The 17,067-nt window shown below is 35.6% G+C and overlaps 3 protein-coding genes across 5 annotated transcripts; 2 read left to right on the top strand and 1 right to left on the bottom strand.

Moving 5' to 3' along the window:
• Positions 1–1,466: 1,466 nt before the first annotated feature.
• On the bottom strand, positions 1,467–3,698 carry LOC108325007 (uncharacterized oxidoreductase At4g09670). The gene is made up of 2 exons (XM_017557980.2): positions 3,148–3,698; positions 1,467–2,180 (listed from the first exon to the last, which is right to left on the bottom strand). The coding sequence occupies exons 1-2, from the start codon at positions 3,607–3,609 to the stop codon at positions 1,560–1,562; spliced, it is 1,083 nt and encodes a 360-aa protein (XP_017413469.1). The 5' UTR covers positions 3,610–3,698; the 3' UTR covers positions 1,467–1,559.
• Positions 3,699–4,372: 674 nt separating this feature from the next.
• Positions 4,373–7,932, top strand: LOC108325008 (protein COFACTOR ASSEMBLY OF COMPLEX C SUBUNIT B CCB3, chloroplastic). Its single transcript, XM_017557981.2, has 3 exons — positions 4,373–4,471; positions 4,558–4,613; positions 7,357–7,932. The coding sequence occupies exons 1-3, from the start codon at positions 4,411–4,413 to the stop codon at positions 7,888–7,890; spliced, it is 651 nt and encodes a 216-aa protein (XP_017413470.2). The 5' UTR covers positions 4,373–4,410; the 3' UTR covers positions 7,891–7,932.
• Positions 7,933–10,370: 2,438 nt separating this feature from the next.
• On the top strand, positions 10,371–12,108 carry LOC108325009 (uncharacterized). 3 transcript variants are annotated; one of them, XR_008248049.1, is made up of 4 exons: positions 10,371–10,980; positions 11,649–11,716; positions 11,854–11,885; positions 11,994–12,095. XR_008248049.1 is itself a non-coding variant. In XM_017557982.2 (2 exons), the coding sequence occupies exon 1, from the start codon at positions 10,603–10,605 to the stop codon at positions 10,963–10,965; it is 363 nt and encodes a 120-aa protein (XP_017413471.1). In that variant the 5' UTR covers positions 10,371–10,602; the 3' UTR covers positions 10,966–10,980; positions 11,994–12,108. The 3 variants fall into 3 exon arrangements, 2 of the variants coding, with proteins under 2 accessions (XP_017413471.1, XP_052731362.1); XM_017557982.2 differs by lacking the exons at positions 11,649–11,716; positions 11,854–11,885 and having other exon boundaries at positions 11,994–12,108; XM_052875402.1 differs by lacking the exons at positions 11,854–11,885; positions 11,994–12,095 and having other exon boundaries at positions 11,654–11,669.
• The last annotated feature ends 4,959 nt before the right edge of the window (positions 12,109–17,067 follow it).

Here is a 17,067-nt window from a genome sequence, read left to right as displayed (position 1 = left end):
CCGTTATTTTACTTTTTTTTTTCTCAATTACAAAAGTGCATCCTCTAATAACCACGTTACCACTTTGTCAATGATAAATGCCATTAATTGAACGCACCACTTTCGATTCAATCATTCAAAGAATTGTATGTTCACCTCAATTATAGACAAAGTTAAATTAATCCAAAAATTTCAATGAACCAACAAACACAGTCTTTGACATGGCAAAGGTTGTTTAGACGTTATACATTAGTTTATTATTTGTTTGGAATAGAGATATCACTAATTGTTTTTTGGAGTTATAAATTAATTTGCCATTTGTTTTAGTTAGAAAGTGAAAAGCCAGGCAGTAAAAATATGAAAAAAAGAGTAAACAGTATAGTTTTTTAATTAAGAAAAAGTGAAAATAAATAAGTAAATAAATTCAGATTAATTTCATTGATATGATAGAACTATATTAGTATATTTAAAAGTGATTAAATTACTCGTGTTTTAAAAGTTAAATATAATTAAATGTTAAAAGGTTTGTATGGTTGCAAATTGAAATCCATTTATAAATAATTGTCTTTTATATAAGTTTGTTCTATTAAAACTAAATCTTAAACAAATAATTGTACCAACATTAATTAAAGAGTTCCACATTTTTCTAGAAGGTTTAACTTAAAAGATAAAAGTAAAAATAAAAATAAAAATTGTATCTAGTACCTATTTTAAGAAAATCACGTAATTTTTTTTCCCTAACCAACAATATATAAAAAAATATATGCATAAAAGTTATATTATAATCCACAAAAGAAATCAAGTCCACATACGACGAAAAAATTTATGTAAATTTTAATAATAATTTGATAACAAAAATATATATTTAACTTTAAATTTAATTACAATCACTCGCCTTAATAATTTAATTCTAGTATTGTTGATACGTTGTAATAATGCTTAACAATGGAAGCACAATCCACTATACTATATCATTCTTAAACGAGGAAATAATTACAAAATTTAAGGATTAAAAAAATAAAAATGTGTAATTTGAAGATAAAAGAATAGTGGCAACATTTTTGGAAATTTAATAACATTTAAACCATTCAAGGTTCTTATGTTATAGCAAAAGGTAAACAAACATATTCAAACTTATAAAACCATTATATTACAGCAGAAGTTACAAAATAAAATCTTAAAACTAATAAGACAATCAGAATTTCTAAAATAAAATAAACCTAATGAAAATAACCTAACAAGTTATTTGAAGATGAATACTAAGGAATAGATATCCAAACATTGGCTTACCATAAAAAGTTTCTTCACCACTTTTTTCAAACATAAAAATTGAACTCCTCCTCCACTTTTAAAATAAATGAAAATTTGTGATTAATTTATGGTATTTTAAAATTTGGAAGATCTTGAAGATATTGTGAAAAGTAACTGCATACATATATTAATAATTAATATTCATAAAAAAACGAAATTAATATTATAGAAATGAATAGTTTAGAAATGTACGAGGAACTTTTATTTCGAATGAAGAACAGAGAATCTAACTTCAACAAGACAAAGAACGAGATTCAGTGGAGAGCTGTTTACTCGTGAATATGAACCGTCTCAAAACCTCTCTGAATGGAAGTCTTAACAGCGTCCAATACCAGTTGGGTTTTCCTACTAATTGTTGGCCACTTCTTTTCAGGCTTAGAGTTTTTGAATTTGATTTCTGACACCAAACGAGCAAATTCTTTAACCAAAAGCGCTTCCTGAGGGAGATCAGTGCTTATTGTATGCTTGATTGGCTGTTTAGCCCAGCCTGTGACAAGATCATCAAAGGTGGTTTCTGTACCAGCGAGAAATGACGACTCCTTTTCATGATAAGGGATGATGAAGTCATGCACATGTAGAGTTCCTCTTGTCCCAATAGCTGTTATGTCCATTGTTAAGTTTCCCAAGAAAGAGCAATGGAAGGTTGCTACTTTCCCATCTTCCCAGTAGAGAGAAGCTCCACATTCTAATATCACACCATCTTTGTTCACCACAGGTTCATATGAAGCAACCGCTCTTTTAGGTAATTCATAGTTCGCAGCCAACAGGATTGCTCTAATGCAGTACCACCCGTGATCACCCAGAGCACCAAGTGCATCAAGATCAGGCTTTACACGAATGTTTCTGCTCAGATAATCTGAATCGGCTGCAGATGTAAAGCAGGTGCGAACCTGTACAACGAACAACACAACACTACTCATCTGTCTGTCAAAACATACATCTCCTTCACTTAAAATGCCAAAATACAGAAATTCATTAGTTTGCTCCATTTCAGAAAGATGTAGATTTCAGCTGTGGTAACTTTTATCAGCAAAACTTGAAATTTGTCTTGGTAAAAGGCATGGGGAAAGGATATACATGTATATGCACACACACGTGTGGTTTAATTCTGGCAAATTCGTGTACTAAAGTTGACATTAATTATTAACATAAGGTAATGACTTTTAATTCTGTTTAAAAACAACATAAAAAGTAGCCAATGAATATATGTTTTATGAAATACACTCTAAAATTTATATTAAATCAAATTTAATTCTTAAAATTTTAGTGTTTAAATCCTCATTCACATCTTGTTATTTTTTTTATGATTTTAGTCTCTAAACTTTACAAAATTTTCTGTAGTTAAATATTTAATCTTGCCTGTTTATTTTTTATTTTCATATTCTAATTAGTTAAACTATTTTCAATAATAACTTTAACGAATATATTAAGTTTATGATTCCATTAAAACCAAAATAAAATATAAAAAATACATACATAAGTAGAACAAAGTTACATTTTTTCTAAACCCAAAAGACTAAAACTCTAAAAAAAATAAGGAACCGATCTTGTTGTTTACAAAAAGAAAAGACTAGATTGAAATTAAGTCACTATCTTTCTCCACCTTCTCTTAAATAAAGGCTCTATTTTTCTCTGCATTCCCCGACCAAAAATATCAATAAAAATTCCATCATGCAGTCCCTCATTCACTCGCTGAATCATCAAAACATTGATTCTTCGTAAAATCCTTGTTATAAAAGTCTCTAACCATTTTTCCAACCAGGAAGATTATTAAAATAGAATTGAAGAAAACAAAAAAAAAAAGAAGCAGTTGCATTGCAACGCAATTATGCAAAGAATAAAGAACGGAGTGAATACCGATTTTAGGTTACCAAAACGCTGCGTATCGTTGAGGAAGTTGGCCATGGCCGCAGTCCTGGGGTTATGAACCCACATTGTGTTATCCATGAACTGCACCCCACTCGATTCGCAGGCCTCCAGAATGCGGTCGAATTGGGCCACGTCGAGGGCCACGGGCTTTTCCAGTAGCAAGTGCTTCTTGTTCTGAGCCGCTAGCACGGCCCACTTCAGATGGAGACTCGTGGGGAGTGGCATGTACACGGCGTCCACCTCAGGATCCTCCAGAATGGCCTCGTACGAGCCGTACACTTTGGCCGAGAGAGGGAGGCCGTTGGCGGCGGCGAATGCGGCGGCCTTTTCCTGGGAGCGGCTGGAGACGGCGCAAATGGTGGCGTTGGGGGCGAGATTGATGGCGCGGGAGACCTTCCTGGCTATGTCTGCGCAGCCAACAATGCCGATCTGGATAAGAGTCTCCGCCATTTTCGGTCAATGCCAGGTTAACAGATCAGTGATGAAAGACAGCAAAAAAGTGAGACTAAGTTGTATTGTAACACACTAGTGAGCTGATTTAAAATTTGTCGGATTGGACTATTATTGTCCTCAAAAAAAAAAAAATCAAAACTACTGCAATAATTGTTCTTTTGCTTGAATGTTTAATGGAAATCTTTATTATTATCAATCGATTAATTGTTATTATTATTTAGGAGTGATCGGATTGAAAAAGAGATAAAATTAATTTCTATGTATGAATTATTATAGAAATTCTATATATCCAATATAAAGTTCTTATATATATAGTCAAAATAAGTCCTATGATTCATTATGTGGACACAATAGTTTAATAAACTTATGAAATAAAACATTAGTTGCAACTTATAACCAAACAAGTTGAACATAAAAGCTAGGATAAACTAAAAGAATGCTGGCTACAGAATAAAAATTGAACATCAATCAAATCTTTTTCATCACTCATTAATATTTTAAAACTTTATTCTTAGTGCACATACGAATTAAACTCTTCTTATATCAGTAGATCACTTATTTTTGAAATGAAAAATACTCTACATTTTATCCACCGTATGATTGAGCCATAAAGAAACGTATTAGAAAAATATATTTTATTTACATTTTTTTAAGTTAATTTTAGTTTTAATTAAATAAAAAATAAACCTTTTTGAAGGGTAAATGGAGTAAAAATAAAGCATTAGAGGTGAATACGTGGCTTAAAACTGAGAAATATAAATTGGTGGATTTATTTTTAGTAGGTTCCAGCGAGCCACAATGGCAACGCAATCTTATCTTCTGAGTCTGAACACTTTTCATGTTGATGCTGCAATCAGAGGTAAGTATTCAACTCTCGTATGCTTTTCATTCTACCAAAGCCTGCGCTTCACGCTTTTTGTTATTTCAAATTTTCCAATTTTGTAGGACGGCAATGCAAATCTTCAATATTCAAACCAAACAATTTTCGCTTTGGCGTCTGGGTAAGCATTACTATCTGTAAATTTCTCGTGGGAATGCTTCATTGGCTAAGTTTGGCATACCAATTTGAGATTTTTCTGAGTTTACTTCAGTTCGTGTTCATATTTCCTTCCGTATAGAATTTAGAACTGGGTTAGTGATTTTGATCGCTTTGCCGAAGAAAGAGGAAATGACATGTGTGAAAGAGCTGTTAGCAATTTTAAAGGTTAAGTTAGTTTCTGTTTCAATTAAATGTATTTCTATTCTGTTCAGATAGAGTGGTCAGATATTAAGGGATGTGGTGCAAAAATCTAGCCCATGAGTTTAGGAAACCACCCACGAAATATTGCTTGCTGTTAGTGGGTGCTGAAATTGTTTTTTTTTTTGGATTGGTGTAAGACTATAAGGCCTAACGTTTGCTCCTGAATTCAGTAACACGTAAGATTTAATAAAACAGAGAGATCCTTACTTTGTGTTAAACAAGAGCTAGCTTGGAATTCTTAGATTATTGTTACCGTTTTGATTTCGTTTGACCTCTGTTTTCTTGAATCCTTTAAAAAAACGCAGTCATACCCAGGATTTCAGGGGAGTTCTAGAACCTGCAGAACAGTGGTTTTATTGTCTGAACAATTGTAAATAATTAAATAAGGAGTTCTTTATATTTCTTATTATAACAATATCCCTTCATCCCCTATGCTGTACTATACCAAAACATGTCACTGAAATAAAGTAAAAGAATTCAACTGTAAGTGTGGCCAAAATAATTGGAAGGAAAAATGGGTGTTTACATTGATGTTGGCTCTGAGAGCTCAAATCTCTTTTGAAATTCTAGATATTTGGGAATTCAGTTTAGCGTTGCAATTTGAGGACGATGTATTAAATTGAAAGTTCCTTCTATATCACTTTTAACAACTTTCAATGTTGAATTAATCGTGCACACATATATGATATTGTGAGATGATAGATATAAGATCAGTTTGGCGGTAATAATAGAAGGTCAGGAGGGATAGGTAGCGAATTCAAGTGGTTTTTCTTTATCTCTGCATAGTAACCAAATAAATAAAACAATGTTTAGCCTCAATCGAAACCAAGAATCTAGAACCAGTAGAAGCCCTTCGTTAGTTGGTAGATTGAAGTGCAAGTGCCTGAGACAAGGAGAGGGATAGGTGGGTTAGTGGATGACAAATCCACACCATCATTGTGGCCTTGTACTCTTGGAGACTGGGCTGTTCCAATTGTGCTACAATTAAGGAATACAAATTGATGCAATATGAATTTGTTGTGTTAGCAAAGTTCCTTTAGGGATGGATTTGTGGTGCAATATGAATGATACAAATTGATTTAACTAGGAATGGTAGGAAAAATAAGGGAAAAATAAGGGAAAAATAATGTTTGATATGAATATTCAGTAGATAGTGTTTTCAGGATAATATCGCATGAATAGAAAAATATGGTTCAAATGGCTGAATATTCTATGCCATAGAATTCATCCATTATGGCAATACTAATTTAAGGATCCTGTTGTGATAGGAAACTACTTGTATATAGAAGAAGGAGAAACGTTACACAGCCTAACTGCCAAGGCAGTTAGGAAAGGTGGCTAGAAGTCTGTATAAAGGGGTTGGGGTGTTTGGGGAGAGTTAGTTTTTGAGTCCTATTGGTTGACAGGAACTCTTTTGTCCTGTAGGGGGAGGTTAAGCTCTCTGTATCCAATTGTATCCTGTATTCTTGATTGTTTGGTAATACAAAGAGGTTATACAGTTCTGAGTTGTGTGTTCGGCGTGTGTAAAGCGTGTTTTTTATAGGTTCTTGATTAAAGAACCTATCATGTTGTCAAATATGTTTGTTTTAAATGATATCAAAAGTGGATAAAAATTGAGGTGTAAATATACATGTTATGTTTTACTTCAATTTAGAAAGAATTATTAGAAGAAAACCTCAAATCCAACGCCTACTGGAGATAGTACTTTTAAGTGAGAGTAATCATCACCTACAACCCGGCATTGTAGGATTGTTAGGCCTAAACCATTTTGTAAGAAGAGCCAGAAGAGAAGCCATGTGATAGGAATTGGTATTTCAGTTATGGTAGATTGGTTTTTGCTAAGTGATATGTTGATTGGTTTAGCAACAAATAGTCATGTAATCGGGGTCCTTTGCTTGTTATTGATTTATTTTGAAGAGTTTGGAAAGAAACGTTGAAATTGCTCTCTGTTATATTGTTTTTACTTTGAAGGTGTGCATAATAAGCAAAGTGAGGAATTTTATTTTTAAAGTTCAAAGGACACCATTAAACATATTAGGCCTTTGTTTGATGATGCTCTACCAACATGAGAGTATTTCCAAAATTGGGTCATACTTATTCATTTCTCTGTTGCACACTTTTATGTTTTATACAGTTTACGGCACGTTTTATTACTGTCAGTGAAGAAAATTGGAATGCCAATCAAATTCCCATTGCAGTAGCTTATTGAATGGATGCTTCCAGTATTTAGGATTAAGTGGGAAAATATAAGTTTATTTCAAGCTATTTGAGGATCCAGATGTTGGGTAGTTTCTTCTGTTTGGAGTCAATAGGCTGAAAATATAAGGGTATCTACCGATTGACTCCTAGTTGAAGCTAACGGCGGTTTATATTGGCTACTGGCTAGATTTGAATGTGTCTCAAGATTTCAATGATCGCCTTTCCATTTGAAACACGTGTATTTTCTTCCACTCTGGAAAATATCATGTTATGTCAGCCTAATTTTGAGATTCTAATCGTTGCAGAAAAGTTCAAAGTATCCCACTAAAAGAAATGGCAACTCTCCAGTCGTGGAATGTTGCTCACAATACACAGAAGCTGGAGAATCTGCAGGCGTAGCAATATCATCACTATCGGATGCAGTTACCACGAAGATATCTCTTAATTCAGATCTACTCTTGAAAACTCTCAGGCTGAGCATACCAGAAACTTCACATGGTTCCAAAGATCCAATGACAAGATTGGTTCTTGGTGATCTGGACCCTGCAACAGCAAAATTGGCCATTGCGTTCCTAGGGCCCTTCCTCTCGGTGTTTGGTTTTCTCTTTATCTTGAGAATAGTCATGTCTTGGTACCCAAAACTCCCAGTGGGAAAATTTCCATATGTAATAGCGTATGCTCCCACTGAGCCACTCCTCATTCCTACCCGCAAAGTGATTCCTCCTCTTGCTGGTGTGGACGTGACTCCTGTGGTGTGGTTTGGATTGCTAAGTTTTCTTAACGAAATATTAGTAGGGCCACAAGGATTACTAGTTCTCCTTTCCCAGCAAGTCAATTAGCTTACACATTTGAAATTTATGAATGACGTAATTTCTTCCTCATTTTGTTGGAGAACATGTTTATAAAATTAATCACACCGGTATATTGCATACACCATACCACCAATGTCACCGCTTCCACAATTACCACCGTGCTTCACCGGTGCTGCAGAGGAAGAAGAAGAGAGGAAGAAAGCTGCACAGGAAAAAGAGGAGAAAATGCAGAAAAAAACTTCGGTTCGAAAAGGATTTTTCTGAAAATTCTATTTCAGAAAATTTATTCGGAAATACATTTCATATGTTTCGGAAATTTTGTTCAGAAAATCACATTGTACAAATTTTGTTCCAGAAACATCGTTTCGGAAATTCCAAAAAGTTTCTTCCGAAAAATTTTCATAATTCGGAAATCACTTTTCTGGAGAATAAAATGTTCATTTTGAAAGTTTTTAGGGGTACAGGAAAAAAATTGTGGGGGCAGGAAGTAAAAGCCTCGTTGAGGACTTCACACACATTGTCTATTGTGGTGCACTTTCCACCCGAAATTTAGATTTTAATAAGACCAAAAAGATAACAAACAATGTATGACCAACCCAAAACGGTAAAATGAATAAATAAATACCATACTCTTTTTACTCTAACCTACACCAAATATACATTATATGACCACATCATGACTCAGTAAAATATACATTTTACAAATCAAAAACCGAAAAATACACCACATCTCACAACAAACATTAAACTTCGAGTTGTCAAACACATTGACTTGACTCGGTCTGACCTACTATATCACTTAAAAAAAGAGTCATTCTCCCTGCACCTTACCACCCTCGTCCTGCACCTCCAAAAAAAATTATAATTCCAAAGTGTGCCCTCAATCAACGAGGAGAGAGAAAAATATTGTGGTTAAAAAGTTTAGTAAAACTTTAAATCCTAAAACTTTAACTCCTCTTCTTCTTCCCTCCGCATCTCACTTCCTGCCGCATCTCACACAGCAGTGAAACCCTACACCTACACCCCCTCCTTCCTCCCTCTTTTTCTCTCTGTCCTTTGTCTCTGCCATCCCACGGTGCTTTGCTCGCGTTCCTCGTTTGTTTTCCTCACAGATCTGAGCTGGCGTCCAGGTTAGTACCATCTTGCTGTAATATATTTGTTTGCTGTTATGTGCTGGGTTCGGTTCGTGGGTCATGTTCGGAGAGCTCGCTGGAGAAAGGATCAGAACCAAGGATAAATGCAGTTCGAACTGCGGTAAGCACAAACCGCAGTTCGATCTGCGGCACACATATAACCGAGGCACATCGGACTTCGATCTGCGGCAAGGAGAAGAGAGGCGTTTTGAGACTTAGTTTTTTAATTAAATATCTATCTATTCATAATAATATATGTGATGTCAAGAATAGACTTTGATTTGAATGTGTGGTTGAAATCTCTGTTCGTGTTGTTGCCATGTATATTGGTTATGATATTTCTTTTCCAATTCAATGGGTATCTTCTTCCTCTTCCTCTGCCGTCACACTATATCAACTTAATCCAATTCAATATGCAATGCAGTAAACTAGTGAAAAGTGAAGAAAAATAACTTGACTGCAACAGTGCAAAACCAAGAACAAGCAGCTCAGGGTTTATAACCCACAAATATTTTTGTGGTTTGGTTGGGAGTTAGGAAAATGGTTGGGGGTTAAAATAATTAAATTCATTAATTACCGTTTTGACTTTTTATTAAATGAAGGGCAAAATAGGTAAATTTGGGGATGCATGAAGAGGTGAGGAAGGTGTAGGAAGACTCACTCTAAAAAAAATTACATGAGAGAGATCCAGTCAATTTTTGAAACAGATGCTATTTTTTGTTTGGCAACCGTAAATTAGACTAATGGATTATTCTGCCCCAATTTAAAATATTAAAAAATAAAAAACAAATAAATTTGGATAAAGAGTAAGTATATATTTTTAAAATTTAAATCACGTCATTGAATTTATATTTTATGTACAATTATTTCATATATAAATAAATATAAACTATTATACAAGTATTTTAAATAAAAGCATTCATTTTTAAAACAGGTTAGTTCTTAAATTTCAGGATGGACCGACTTAAATATACTAAAACAAATAAAAAGACAAGACTCCAAAATGCTTTAGAGAAAGATGAAGCCGCTCAAAAGGCATATCTGTACCTTTAAACATTATTGTGACATTTTAAAAAACATTTACTGATACATCTCCCATGGTATTTACTTCCTGCACTCCATTCATTTCTTCTGCATCTCCCAATTTATTTTTTTTACTTTTTATTCAGGGTATATTAAGTATTAAAATTTTACATAAAAAAATATGAGGGAGGTGCATAAAGAATAATAGAGAGCGGGGCTTCATTCAATAATGCTAAGGCCACATAACGGACTCTATGATCATGAGCCCAATTTCAAAGCAATTTACTATTTTCACCTTCGAAAACTCTTGCATACATACAATATAACAATTTCATTTTCAAAAGTTTTCCTAAATTAGTTGTAAATACCATACCTATTCTCCCACAGACAAGATTATTTCTTTCCCTTTATCCTCGCTAACACGGAAAACAAAACCCCAAATTCCCTCAATTAGGGTTCACTCCAATTTCAATTCCGAAACCTTCCATTCTTCCAATCCTCCAAATCCCAAAACTTCCCCTCTAACAGAGTCCTCAAATCTGACACGGCGAGCTCTCGCGGCTCGCGATCTCCGACACTGGCCATGTGGAAATTCCCACCCTCTCGCCACCGGTTCCTCGCAGCCGCGATCACCGTCGTTGCACTTTGCATGATTCTACCAATTTCGATGGCGAGTCAGCAGCCACCGCTAAAATTGTGCATCCAATCGACGCCGTCGTCGTGCCCCGTTAAGTGCTTCGTCGCCGACCCGGTGTGCGGCGCGGACGGCGTAACGTACTGGTGTGGTTGTGCTGAGGCAGCGTGCGCCGGCGTGGAGGTTGAGAGAATGGGTCACTGTGTAGAGGGGAATGGGGGATCGGCACCGATTCCTGGACAGGCTCTCCTCTTGGTGCACATTGTTTGGCTCATCTTGTTGGGGTTCTCCGTCTTGTTCGGTCTTTTTTAGTTTGACGGGGTTTGTGTATGTATCTTCCACCTTCAGAGACGGTGTTATGGTTTTGGTTTTTTTTCAATTCTTTGAGGTTCTTTTGTAAATTAACCACACGGCTATTCTTGTATTCTATGTATGATTATTGCCATTGTTGTTATTATTGTTGTAATTCCATGACTTTCTTCATTGGTGGTGATGCACCTTGTTGTGAATTTAATTCGAATGCAGTTTCTATATATAATTGTTTGTTGGAATTGATGACCATAATAAAAAATAATGAGTTAAATTTAAGGTGATTTTTAACTGTGTTCCTTTCTAAGAATCTAAAGGATCCATGCCAAACTCATACTTGTGTCTCTTGTGTTTATGTTGCTTGTGGCTGTAGAGAGATAATTCAGAAGCGAATGGGGTCCCTTTATTCACCCATGGACTCATAGTTAGATGAATGTGATGAGATATTGTCATTTCATAACATATCAGGCCTTTGTTTGATAATGTCCTTCCAACGGGAGTGTTTGATTTTTATAGTTCAAAGGACAAGATTGATCATATTAGGCTCTTGTTTGATGTTGCTCTACCAACACGAGAGTATTTCCAAAATTATTCAATCATCATAATGTGGATTATTTTACTGCGGGATCATTTCTCGGTTGCCCACATTTAGTTTTAATACAGAATACGACACATTTAACTGTCAGGGCAGAAAATTGGAATTTCAATCAAAGATCCATTGCAGCAGCTTATTGAATGGATGTTTCCAGTATTTAGGATTAAGTGGGTACATGTAAATTTATTTCTAGTTATTTGAGGATTCAGATTTAGGGTAGTTTATTCTGTTTTGAGTCAGGTGGTTTAAAAATATTAGGATATCTATTCATTGTCACTCCTAATTGAAGCTAATGACGGTTTGTATTGACTACTGCCTGGATTTGAAGGTGTCTCCAAATTTCCATTATCCCTTTTCTCTTTAAAATCATGTATTTTCTTCCACACTGCAAAATATTATGTTATGTCCGCCTAATTTCAGATTATAATTGCTGCAGAAAAGTACAAAGTGTCCCTCTAAAGGAAATGGCAATTCTCAAATGGTTGTAGAATCTGAAGGCATCGCAAGATATCTCTTAATTCAGATCTTTTCTTGAATACTCTTAGGCTGTATTGGATTTGGATATTGGATTTGAAAATAAAGTTATAAAAAATTATAATAGAATTTATCAATGTGACGTATAAGAAAAATGATTTAATAAAAAAAATAGTTTAATAGATAGAAATTAAAAATTATTAAAATGTTTGGAAAAATAATATAATAAAAATGATATAAAATATAAGTGTTAATAATATATATAATTGTGAAAATTATTGTAAAATATAAAAATTATTTTTTAAAATGAAAAAGAAATTGTATTTAAATGAAACGAAATAATTATTTTTAAAATATATTATTTTATGAATATAAGCTTGTGTTAGAATCGAATAAACTTCTTCTTGTATCGTTTTAAATGATTTTTGAAAGGTAATATTGGCTTTTCACAGTAAATCTTTTCTTTTAAGCCAAAATCAAAGAATTAATGGATCTCGCAAATCTTCTTCCTTTTCCCTTCACAAATTCATTTCAAAGAACACTGTTGAGCATACCTGAAACTTCAGATGTTTCCGAAGATCTGATGACAAGATGGTTTTTGCTGATTTACCCTGCAACTGCAAAGTTGGCCACTTGGTTTCTAGGTTCCTTCCTCTCAATGTTTGGTTTTCTCTTTTATCTTGGTAGTCAAAACTCCCATGGGGGAATTTTTCATGTATAATAGCTATTGAATGAACACAGAAATCATAAAGACATATTATTGAATGAGAAGGCTTACTTCTCCTCTTACATTAGCATTACATTTATAAGGGAAATAAAGTAACTACCCATTTCCTTTCCAACTCACTTTGGTTGGAACACAACTCACACACACAGCTCATACTGACAGCACACACATAACTCACACTAATCATTCTAACAATAATTCTAACACTCCCCCTCAAGCTGGAGCATACAAATTGTATGTACCAAGCTTGGAACTAATGAATTCAATTCTAGGTCCTCTTAAGGACTTAGTTAACATATCTGCAAGTTGATCATTTGACCCAACAAACTCAGTACAAATTTCTTTGGACAACAATTTTTCCCGAACAAAATGGCAGTCAATTTCTATATGTTTGGTCCTCTCGTGAAACACTGGGTTTGATGCAATGTGGAGAGCAGCTTGATTATCGCAATACATCTTCATGGTTTGAATGTTACAAAAGTTGAGCTCTTGAAGAAATTGCTTCACCCATATAAGTTCACTTGTTAGTGATGCCATAGCCCTATATTCAGCTTCAGCTGTTGATCGGGCTACTACATTTTGTTTCTTACTCTTCCATGAAATGATATTTCCCCCAAGGAGAACACAATATCCAGTAGTAGACCGTCTATCAATAGGCGAGCCTGCCCAATCTACATCACAGTATCCAGAGACTTGAATGCTTCCTTTATCTTCATATAACAACCCTTGTCCAGGAGCCTTTTTTAGGTATCTTAGAATACGAATGATAGCATTCCAATGGCCAAGACATGGAGCCTACATGAATTGACTGACCACTCCAACTGCAAAAGATAGATCCGGTCTTGTAATAGTGAGATAAATCAGTTTTCCAACAAGTCTTTTGTATCTTTCTGGATCGGAGAACAAATCACCTTCGCTTGAAGCTAATTTTTGATTTGGGTCCATAGGACTGTCTATTGGTCTACAATCAATCATTCCTGTCTCTTGTAATATATCAAGAGCATATTTCCTCTGAGAGACTACAATTCCATCTTTTGACCGAGCTACTTCAATGCCCAAGAAGTATTTGAGGCTTCCAAGATCTTTGGTTTGGAAATGTTTGCATAAGTGTTTCTTTAGTTGAGATATTCCAACAACATCATTTCCTGTGATGACTATATCATCAACATATACTATTAGATAAACACATTTCCCAAGAGATGTAGTACAATAAAAAACTGAATGATCTGCTTCACTTCGATTCAAGCCAAATTGTTGAACAATAGAGCTGAATTTTCCAAACCAAGCACGTGGTGATTGCTTGAGACCATATAAAGAGCGATGCAATTTGCATACCATTCCACACTCCCCCTGAGCAATAAACCCTGGAGGTTGCTCCATATAAACTTCGTCCTCAAGATCACCATGAAGGAAGGCATTTTTTATATCGAGTTGATGAAGTGGCCAATGACGAATAGCCGCCATTGCAAAGAATAGACGAATAGTAGTCATCTTGGCCACAGGAGAGAAAGTCTCACAATAATCTATGCCATAAACTTGAGTGTATCCTTTGGCAACTAAACGAGCTTTGAGACGATCAATGTTGCCGTTTGAATCAACTTTAACTGTATACACCCATCGACAACCAACTGCCTTTTTATCCTGTGGAAGAGGTACCAACTCCCAAGTTTTATTTTGTTCGAGAGCTTGGATTTCTTCAATCATTGCCTCTCGCCAACCAGGATGAGCAAGTGCTTCTTCCATATTTTTAGGTATATCAACTGAAGACACTGAAGATATAAGTGCACAATAGGAAGGAGATAATCTGTGATAACCAAGAAAGTTATAGATTGGGTGTGGGTTGCGAATGGAACGAGTACCTTTCCGAAGAGCAATGGGCCAACCTGAATCATCTTCGGGAGTCGTGGGAGTAAGTGACGGTGAGGAAGAATCTGAAGGAGAGGATTCACCATTTTCTGGATGTTCTACCTGTGTAACATTGGGAGATGATGGTTCAGGGGAACTGGGACGCTGAGTTGTAGACATAGGAGGAATATTTGACGCAATCATGGGAAGAGGAAGGACCTGTTGGATACCCTCAATCTCTTGTTCAGATGAAGTAAAGTAGGGAGTTTGTTCAAAAAAGGTAACATTTGCAGACATAAAGTACTTTTTAGTTTCAGGAGAGTAACACCTATAACCTTTTTGAAGCCGTGAATATCCCAAGAAGACACACTTGATTGCACGAGCAGAAAGTTTATCTAGTCCAGGAGACATGTCATGAACAAAACATACGCAACCAAAGATTCGAGGAGAGGTGTGAAAGAGAGGTTGGTTTAGAAAAAGAATGGAAAAAGGAGTTTTATGATTAAGAGAAGAAGAGGGCATCCTATTAATAAGATAACATGCAGTTAAAATGGCATCGCCCCAGTGATGAGTGGGAATATGGGCACTAAGCAAAAGAGTACGGGCAGTTTCAATCAAGTGTCGGTTTTTTCTTTCTGCTATACCATTTTGTTGTGGTGTATGAGGACAAGTAGACTGATGTAGGATACCATGAGAGTTTAAAAGTGCAGAGAAATTGTAAGAGAAGTATTCTTTGGCATTGTCACTTCTTAGAATTTTGATAACTTGGCCAAATTGATTTTTGATTTCATTTAAAAAGGAGGTAAAGATGGATAACAATTCAGAACGATCTTTCATAAGATAAACCCAAGTACATCTTGAATATTCATCAATGAAAGTAACAAAATACCGAAAACCAAAGGACGAGACACGACTAGGTCCCCAAATATCAGAATGGATAATGGAAAAACTAGAATCACACGTTGTTTGTGACCTTTTAGGAAAGGAAGACCTAACGTGTTTTCCGAGTTGACATGACTCACATTCTAAACTATTGACATTACCAAGTTCAGGGAACATTTTTTTTAATTTTAACAAATGAGGATGACCAAACCGATCGTGTAACAGTTTAGGAGTAGGAGCTGCAACACATGACACATGGGGATGAGATCCAAAATGGTATAATCCTCCTGCTTCATATCCTTCTCCAATCCGTTTCCTTGTCCCACGCTCCTGTATAACAAAAGAGTTGTTATCAAAGGTTATTGAACAATTTAATGATTTGGTTAACTGACTCAAGGAAATCAAATTGAAAGGACAGTTAGGAACAAATAGAACAGATTGGAGATTTAAGGATGGGGACAGGGAGACATGACCAATGCCTTTTGATGAGACTTTTGAACCATTTGCAAGGGTTATTAAATGAGATTTTTCTTGAAAAGAAAGGGTTGAGAATAAAGAGGTATTACCGGAGATATGATCAGAAGCACCCGAATCAATTACTCATGAAGTTTGATCTTTGGGAGATTGAGAAATGCACGCTGTACTTGAAGATGTTTGTGCCATGCTATTGGATTTTAACCGTAGGTACTCCTGATATTCATCTTCAGTAAATTTTGAATCTGAAGGGTTAGACTGAGAGATATTAGCGGTTTTTGGAGGAAAACCATGCAATAAGTAGCAATTCTCTTGGATATGACCCATCCTTTTGCAATATGTGCACGGACCTCGCCCTCGACCTCCACGTCCTCCACGTCCTCCTCCTCTAGTACCGCGTCCTCTTCCGCGGGCGATAATCATGGCAGATTGCTCTACTGCCGCAAAAGTCTCTTGAGGGTGTGGCATCGGAACCCGAAGAAGACGTGTGGTCAAGGATTCCATGGAGGGAACTTCATGACTGGTTAGAAGTTGATCTCGGATATGAGCAAGGTCGGGATGCAGAGCTCGGAGAATCATTACCATATAATACTTGTCTAACCTTGTTTTGATATCTTCAGAAGATCCTGCTTCTAAAAACATCCGCAATTCTTCAGTAGCGGATTGGGCTTCAGCCATAAAAGATACCATATCATGATTCTCCATTTTAAGGGATGCAAGTTTATTCGCCGTGTCATACAGACGTTGAATGTCATTGGCATAAATGCTTTGAGCTTTCTTCCAAAAAGAGTGACATGTCTTGAAAGCTCTAAGGGATATGAAGATTTGTGGTTCTACGGATTGCCACAACAAAGCACACAGTTGGAAATCTGCTTGTTTCCATTGATATGCTTTTTCAGCTGGTACGTGTGTTCCATCTTGCTCAAGATGATCATAACATCCGTGGCCAAGAAACCACATTTCAACAGCAACGGACCAAGATAAATAATTTTTCCCATTCAGTTTTTCAGAAGTGATATTAGGACTTCCTGACAATGAGATAATGCTGCCAGTTGCCATTGCACGATGTCTATGAATCTGAATTCTAAGAAAAAAACAAAGGAAGGCA

The sequence above is a fragment of the Vigna angularis genome, chromosome 3, assembly GCF_016808095.1.
Source record: "Vigna angularis cultivar LongXiaoDou No.4 chromosome 3, ASM1680809v1, whole genome shotgun sequence".
Taxonomy (NCBI): Eukaryota; Viridiplantae; Streptophyta; class Magnoliopsida; order Fabales; family Fabaceae; genus Vigna; species Vigna angularis.
The sequence above is the reverse complement of the archived record's forward strand: the minus strand, read 5'-3'. Positions and strand labels throughout refer to the sequence as shown.

Coding starts and splice junctions, on each gene's coding strand:
- LOC108325008 (XM_017557981.2), top strand. CDS start 4,411: ATGGCAACGCAATCTTATCTTCTGAGTCTGAACACTTTTCATGTTGAT. Junction 4,472..4,557: donor TGTTGATGCTGCAATCAGAG/GTAAGTATTCAA, acceptor CCAATTTTGTAG/GACGGCAATGCAAATCTTCA. Junction 4,614..7,356: donor ATTTTCGCTTTGGCGTCTGG/GTAAGCATTACT, acceptor TAATCGTTGCAG/AAAAGTTCAAAGTATCCCAC.
- LOC108325007 (XM_017557980.2), bottom strand. CDS start 3,609: ATGGCGGAGACTCTTATCCAGATCGGCATTGTTGGCTGCGCAGACATA. Junction 2,181..3,147: donor GTTTTGGTAACCTAAAATCG/GTATTCACTCCG, acceptor TTCGTTGTACAG/GTTCGCACCTGCTTTACATC.
- LOC108325009 (XM_017557982.2), top strand. CDS start 10,603: ATGTGGAAATTCCCACCCTCTCGCCACCGGTTCCTCGCAGCCGCGATC.